Below are 7,923 nucleotides of genomic sequence, written 5' to 3' on the forward strand. Positions count from 1 at the left end.
GATTTTACTGAAATTGTTTTCTGCAGTTGGACCGACGGGCCCTGTGTCGCCTTGGATGGGGTCAGGGGAGGAGGTCACTGCCCCAGCTCAGTCCTGGAGCTTGCTGGCGTACACCTCGGCCCTGTCCAGGGGCGGCCCCCGGTTCACGGACGTGTACGAAGCCTCCGAGGTCCCCAGGGACTTGGGGGTGGCCTCCTGCGTGACCTGGGAGTCGTACGTGGCTTCCCCATCAGAATCGCCCGTGTCTCTGACCAAGGGGACAAAGAGAGCCAGGGTTAGGGACTCGGAACAAGCCCAAAGCCCTTCCACTGGCCAGGCACCTTTCACTTAGACATTGCTTTCACAGATGTCGTCTTAGGCCTGTCTTACAGAGCGCTTACTGCGTGCCAGGCCCTGGGACAACGACGGTGTCACCCTTCTGGAGCTATGTCAGCGAAGACAGGCATTCTGGGCATTTGACAGGAACCGCTGGGGCGTGTTTGGGGCAACAGCGGGAAGTGCGGTGCGGCCGGAGCTGGGCTTGGGGTGGCAGGAGCGGTAAATGGAAGAGCCAGGATGAGGCAGATAACGGGACCTTAGGTGCCAGATTAGGGTGTTGCCCAAAGGGAGGGAAGGACATGACTGTGTCCTGACTGCTCCCAGGGCTGGCCAGACAGACCAGTCTCTTGGTGGCTAATCTCATCTATTATCTGTATTTTTATTAGTTTAAATGTCAGAGGCAACTTGATCTCCAAGTTCACTGCCTCCTCCCCATCCTCCACCCACCCACGTCCTCTCCTGCCTGGCTGTTTTCTATGTGTCCACTTGATTTCACCTATTCTAAGAAGCTGTTCCACCTGCTTCCCCACTCCCCCTGGGACAGGCACCCGTCTTGATTCTCGAAGTCCTCTGGGGCTCCCTCTCTCTCTCTCTGAGAAGCACACTGCATGTGACTTTTCCATCCATCCCTGTCCTGATGAGAGTTTGCTCCTGCTGTCCCTTCCTCCAGGAAGCCCACCTTGATGCTCCAGGCAGGATCTGGATTCCCACAGCAACTGTGGGTGCCTCGATCCACCCCCTGCTCAGTCCCCCCAGGAATGAATGTGTGCCTGCCTGTCTTCCCACCAGCAGCCTGTTAGCTGCTCTAGACTCCCCATGGAGACCCCAAATCCTTATCCAAATAGACACAACTCAGAGCCGTTAGTGATGGAGCCAGGAGACTAGGGCTCGGTCCTGGCTCTGTTTTAACTGGCCGTGTGACCTTGGGCCGCTCTTCTCCCTCAGGCCTCAGTTTCTCCATCTGTACTGCAAGCAGGTGAATTATAACGACAACAAAAGCTATTACTTGTTTAGCGCCCAGGTGCTGCCCTGAGGTTGGTAGGGATTATTTCTCTCGACCTTCACAGCTCCACCGAGGGGGCGACATTTATCAGTAACTCCATTTTCTGGAAGAGGAACCTGAGGCCTAGGAGGGTCAGATACTCGCCCTAGGTTGGGCGACTGTGTCACACGTGGGATCTGCCCACAAAGCCCCTGTCTCCCCAGCTGACCTTGACCCTGGACGTCCTCAGACTCAGCTGCCCTCTCCCTGGGCTCCACCCAGAGCGAGAGGCAGCTCCTTCGCCCAGGCTCTCCCCGGCCTCAGAAGACCCTCCCAAGGAAGCGTGTCCAATGTGCCCCCGAGCCCCGCCCTCCAGCTGCTGGGTACTCACACGAGACTGAGGACGATGGCGCCGGCAAAGCCCAGGAGCAGGAAGCAGGGCAGGGAGCCCAGAATGGACGTGATGACGATCATGCCGCCACTCCGCCGGCCCGGCCACGTGTCGATCGCGGAATACGGGGTGACTAAGGGGACACGGACCCATCACGCCCCGGACTCTGCACCCTCGGCCTTCTCCCAGGGACGCACAGGGTCCCCCCAGCCCTAGCGGCCGCGAGTCCCAGGGAGGAAGCGGGGACCCAGGTCCATGACTGTCTCTCCCCAGCACTGAGGGGCAGTTTTCTTGCCTGTCCCCACCTCCCACTTCCCAGCATTCTCTTGTGTGTGTCTGGTCACTTTTAACTGTCTTTTTACATAATTTTAAATTATCGACTGACTCTAGTTCTCCGGTTAGATGGATGGGATACAGATTATAAACTATGAAAGGTGAAGCCAAGGGCCCTGGTCTAATGGACCCGGGTGGGCCGTGGGTCTCCCTCCGCTCTGGCCTGTGTCACTCTTTAGGAACCAAGTGAACAAACAACGTATAGGTCCTACTGTGAGCCGACCCCTTTCCAGCCGTTGACCCACGCAGACCCCACAGGACCCTCATTCTGCAATGTGCTCACGGCAGCTGAGGGAGACTGAGTCCCGTTCAAGGGCACTCAAACGCCAGGCTCACACCCATAGGTCTGTCTGGCCGTGGAGGGGATGCTCTCCCCACAGCCTGACCGCAGCCCCAAGACAGCTGGGCCTAGTGCTTTTGTCTGGTCACCGGAAGGGACCCTGCTGGGGAGGCAAAGCACCGGGTTCTTCCTGCCTCTTCTCAGATGTGGGATCTGAGGGCCTGCGGGGCTCACGCAGCCGTGAGGCTCAGAGGCCGGGCGAACACCTGGGCCTCGGAGCCTCCCGCTTCTGGCGAAACCGTCCAGGCTCTGTGGGAAAATGAAGAACAGCCAGGGGAGGCGGGCACTCCTCCTGCGCCCACGGCTGAGCCCACCTCTGGGACCACTTCAGTGCTTATGGTGTTTGTTGCTGTGAGGATTCAACGAAGGGGCTGTTTAGGCTCTAAATGCAGGATAAACTGCACAGCCCTTGGAGGATGAAGTTTCGGGTTAAATTACTTTAAGATGCATTTCCTCATAACCCGGTGTCTGGGGAGACTTTTTGGAGCGACGACCTGAGTCCACATTCCCAGGGTCCCTGAAGACTGGCCCCAGCCCACCCTAGCACTTACGCCGGTTGGTGCGGACGGGGTCCGACCACAGGGTCTGGTCCTGTACCAAGCCGGTGGACATGTTGACAAGGACATACTTGAATCTGGAAGGAGACGGATCGAGGATGACTTCTGTCCATCCTGTGAGCCCCGGTCACAGGGAGATGGGAGGTATTAGGATGGCCGGGCGGGGGGACAGAGTGGGGACTTCTAGGAGATGGAAATCTAGGCGTCCACAGGGCGGTGCTGGACTTTGCATTGGCACCTGGCCACAGGTTACTGCCCTGGACCTTTTCCCCAGCTCTGATGCCATCTCCTCCAGGAAGCTGGTAGCGTCAGAGGCTTCCTCTAGGCTCTCCCCTTGGGAGCCCCCTCTGTTTCCCTATGCTGCACGTGTAGCATATTTCTTGAGTATTGACCCATTTGTCCCCAATTTTTGCCTTTCACTTTTCCCAGTCTGGTCCTTGGTATCACAAAAAAAGACAAAATAACAACCACCACCACCACCACCACCACAACTATTTCCACCCCACTGCTCTGGGATAAGGGCTACATTTTATATATAGATAAAATGTATAAAAGAAGATCAGGCAATACAGTACCAAATACCCACAGCTGACTTAAAATCAGTTTCAAATGCTGAATGTTCTGAAAATTAAGGAATGGACAGCCTCTAGTTCAACACGAGAATAAAGTGAAGACCCTTAAAATCTCTGTAGCATCCACTGTTCTGCCTAATCCCTCACCTCTCTAGGTTTGCAGGTGACAGTTCTAGAGGCTGGGGTCTGCGCCTGTGTCCGGGAGGCGGGGTGGGCTTTGCCATTGAGTTGGAGGGAGAGGGTAAGAACGAAGTTGGAGGGAAGGGTGAAGAGTGGGGCAGAGGAGACTGAGGACTCGTGTCCTGCATGGTGGCTGAGGTCAAAGGAGGGCCAAGCCATCAAAGAGGACGGCAAGCGAGTGATGGCCTGGCCCCCGAGTGCAGCTGAGAAGGGACGGAGACCCCCACCCAGGCGTCTCCATGATAACAGGAACGGCTTTGAAACCAGCTGAGACCCTCTGGGTCCAGGCCATGGGTCCGGGATGAGCCCCCGAGCTCTGCACAGAGAAGATGCTGGGGAAACGCCTGTGGGAATGAATGAGGGCCCCCCTGGGGTGGGGTGGGCCGGAAAAAGTGTGCTGGAGGGAGCAGGAAAAGGCGGAGGATCAGGTGGGAGCTGGGAAAGCCTTCGGTGGGGCTCCGGTCCAGGCTGGGCCCCAGCTTGTCACCAGGTGACCCCCTTTCCTCTCTGCGCCACAGTTTCCTTTCCTGTCTGATGAAGCGGGGTTGGGTGCTAAGTGCCACCTCGGTGATGGACCAGGACCAGGCGCATAATTTGCAGGGCCCAGTGCAAAATAAAAATTCAGGCCTCTTGTTTAAAAATTAAGAGTTTCGAGATGGCAGAGCATTTAGCCAGGAAGGGCCCTTCTGAGTACGGGGCCGGCCCTGTGCTCAGTCACATATCCAGGAAGCCCTTTATGGGATCCAGGATGGTCCTAGCACATAATAGGCTCTCAGGATATGTGCCTCACACACTTCACCAGCCCTGAGTCTTCCCGAGTTGGGGCTGGGCATAACTGCCCCAGCTGCCCACACCCACCTGTATTCCGTGGCCGCTGACAGGGGTGGGTTGCAGACGCCCTGGAAGTTGGGGTCAGACAGACAGGTCTCATTGGCGCCTACCCTAACCAGGTATGCATTCAGGATGTTCGAGACCTGCGACACATCCCCGACTGCATCCAAGTTGGGCAGGTTGCTGCAGGGGTGCAGGTCAAAGGCGGAGGCCTTGTACGGGCCTGTCCTCCCTCCGTCCATTTGCTGGAACGTGGAGCTCAGCGGCGCCTTGGTGTCATCCTGCACAGAGGCGTTCCTGGTGCTGGCTGTAGAGACAGTGCCGGCAGTGAGGTTCCGGGCCACCCCAGCTCAGCCGCTTACTCGGTCAAACGTCCCTGAACAACCTCTTTGAGCCAGCACTGTGCTCAGGGGGCGGGCACGGGGCAGGCTTCCTGCGCAACGGAGGTAATGGACGGGGGCGGGGGGCTGCCCTACTCCGGGCTCTGTGTCCACCTCATCTTGTCACAGGCCTGTAATCTCCCCACCCCGACAGACCATTGTCATTTCCTCGCTGGACCCTCTCTCTTCCGTGAAATAGGAAAGGAGGGTCAGACAGTACTGGGGAAACACGTCGGGGCAGGGGACGCACGGCGGACCCTAGGTCTCTTCCTTACTAGCCGGGTGATCTCGGACAACCCAATTTACCTCTCTGGACCCCAGCCTGTGAAATGGGAGAAAAATACCCCACAACGCCCACAGACAGGACACAGGTAGACAGGCGGTCCAGTAAATGATGGATGAAAGAATAAAATGACCCCAAGTGAGCTGTTGTAAATGGCTGATTGCTAGAAACGGAAGAGCTTGTCATTGGGTTCCTTCTCTAGGAAGCCCAAGATGGCTGTGGGCGAACGGGCGAGGGCTGGGCCCCAGAACCCTGATCTTGAGCCATCACAGGAAGGACTTAGGCTTGAGGCCAGGGAGTCTGGATTCGCTCTCCGGGCCTGGAGCTCTGGTGCATCAATCACCTTTCTGAGTCCTGTTTCTTCGCTCTGTGATGGATGTCATGATACAGTTGGCCCTTGAACAACGTGGTGGTTAAGGGCACGTTTGAAAATCCGAATATAATTGTTGACTCCCCAGAAACGTAACTACTAACAGCTCTCTGTCGACTGGTCACATAAACAGCCAATTAACACATATTTTGTATGTTATACGCATTATATGCAGTATTCTTACAATAAAGTAAGCTAGAGGAAAAGGAAGTGCTATTAAGAAAAGCATAAAGAAGAGAAAATACATTTATAGTATTTATTGAAAAAAGATCCTCAGATAAGTGGGCCCGTGCAGTTCAGACCCGCGTTGAGGGTCCACTGTGTTATCTTGCAGGCTGGCTATAAATATCAACTCTAAGGTGTACAAAGCACCTGATACGATGTAGGTACTCAGTGATCAGCACTGTTATGATTTCTTCCCTAGACCGGATGTCCCTCCAGGTCAAGAACACATCTGTGACTACAGTGCCCAGCCCAGGGCTGGCCCAGAGTGGACACAGTGCAGGTTGGTGAGGTGCAAGGGGCAGTTTAGTTACAGGGACCGGGCATCCCTCTATCTGCCTCCTTCCCTCCTCCCTGCAGACAGGTCAAAGCCCCTTTCGGCAAAGCCAAGGGGGAGCAGGACCCTCACCCGAGGCAACCAGGACGTAGAGGTAGACCTGATGGGGGCCATAGAGGGTTGCTGTGCTGTCAAATATGCAGAAAGGTTTCGCCAAAGCCACAGTGGTGAGGGTGGGGTTGTTGGTGGCGAAGGTCACGCTGGCCAGTTGGGGCTGGAAGTTCACACCTGGTGGGTGCAGTGAGAACAGAAGCTGACTCCTGGCAGAACTGTCCAACCCATGGGCACCCATGCCTTCCGCCCGAGACACACGCACACACATCTCTGCATGCAGTTACTGAGCACCTGCTGTGTGCCAGGCACCAGGCTTCACTCTCTCCATGGGCCATCTCAGGAACCTGCCTCAGATATGGGCAGCACGCTGCCCCCACCCAGCCACCCTGGCCAGGAACCAGGCAGTCCAGGTCCTCTCTCTCCCCTGGCAGACATTCAGTCACCAAGAACCCCACTGCCCCTCCTAGGCATCTCTCCACCCGAGTCAGCTAAGTCTTGGAGTCTCACCCTCTTCACCTAGTGACAAGCCCTCCCCCATCCTCTGCTCCCTAACATGCCAATCTTACCGAGTCACTCTCCCGCTAGGCCCCATCCATGGCTCCCCACTGCCCTCCGATGCAGTCCAGTCTCTCTGGAGGGGCAGTGAGGTCCTGAAGTCTTGGGCCTTGCTTTATTGGGCCTCCGGCCTCAGCTGTATGCACACCCCCTCCACCCCAAGCTCCAACCACACGGATGGACAACGGACAGTAAGGAGGTTCCCAGCATAGACAATGCCACCTCCCTCCTCCCCAAGCCTGCCCATGTGCCCCTTCACCTAGACTGTTCCTCCATCTCCCCCAGTCCGGGCATCACTGTGAGTCTAGCCCAGGGCCTTCTCTGCTCTCCCGCACACCCATCAGAGGGTTCTGTCCTCCTCGAGCCCTGGAATCCCCACTAGACGAAGCTTATTAATCAATGTTGGCTATTATTAATATGTGGGCCAGAGCCCGCCCAGGGCCTGGCACACAGCAGGCATCTGGACCTATTGCTGGACTGAACAAATGAAGTTCCCGTTCCCAACGCCCCTTCCCATCCAGGCTCCTCTCAGGACTCCTCTGAAGGGTCAGGGTGCAGGCCACGCCCCAGGACACAACTGCCCGCCCTGGGCACGGCCCCCTCCGCTCATCATCCACTTACCAGAGCAGAGCCGCAGGAAGCCGAGAGCCAGCAAGGCGCAGAGCGAAGGCATGCCTGGGACAGACCGCGACGGCGCGCGGCGGGCGGTCTAGCCGGCAAGCGTGCACCTGCCTCTTCCTGGCGGCTCACCTGCGGGCCCGGGGCCCGCCCCCGGCGCGCCCCGCCCCCGCCCGCGCCGGCCAATCCGCGGCCTCTCGAGGGTCATTTGCATACGCCCCGCCCCAGGCTCCCTGGCCCGAGAGGTGCCCCAGCGCACTCATGCTTCTGAGCCGTTACCAAAGCGGAGACCTAGGCAGTGACTTCTCCCGCGTCTGTCGCCTAATGAGACCTTGGGGGCAAGCCACGCCTCTGTGAGCCTCAGTTTCCATACTGTAAAATGAGGATGCTAATTCCTACAACTTTTTATAGAGACCCTAGTAGGTACCAGACACTGGGCTCTTGAGATGAACCTGAACCGGCTTAACCAGTGAAAGTGCTGGCATGGAAACCTTGAAGTCCTGGGTCTGTGAGCTGTCTGGAGACCTGTGGTGTGACCCCGCTCAGGTCACAGGTTCAAGGCCAAGGCTGCACGTGCACTCCCTGGATAAAAACAAATCA

The 7,923-nt window shown here is 57.1% G+C and overlaps 1 protein-coding gene across 2 annotated transcripts; it reads right to left on the reverse strand.

The window, feature by feature from the left end:
- UPK3A (uroplakin 3A) lies at positions 1–7,455 on the reverse strand. Of its 2 annotated transcripts, XM_039862999.1 has the most exons (6): positions 7,327–7,455; positions 6,169–6,324; positions 4,532–4,811; positions 2,916–2,998; positions 1,692–1,824; positions 1–247 (listed from the first exon to the last, which is right to left on the reverse strand). In XM_039862999.1, the coding sequence occupies exons 1-6, from the start codon at positions 7,376–7,378 to the stop codon at positions 88–90; spliced, it is 864 nt and encodes a 287-aa protein (XP_039718933.1). In that variant the 5' UTR covers positions 7,379–7,455; the 3' UTR covers positions 1–87. The 2 variants fall into 2 exon arrangements, with proteins under 2 accessions (XP_039718933.1, XP_039718934.1); XM_039863000.1 differs by lacking the exon at positions 6,169–6,324 and having other exon boundaries at positions 7,327–7,439.
- Positions 7,456–7,923: the final 468 nt, after the last annotated feature.

The sequence above is a fragment of the Pteropus medius genome, unplaced genomic scaffold (genome assembly GCF_902729225.1).
Source record: "Pteropus medius unplaced genomic scaffold, Ma_sr-lr_union100, whole genome shotgun sequence".
Taxonomy (NCBI): Eukaryota; Metazoa; Chordata; class Mammalia; order Chiroptera; family Pteropodidae; genus Pteropus; species Pteropus medius.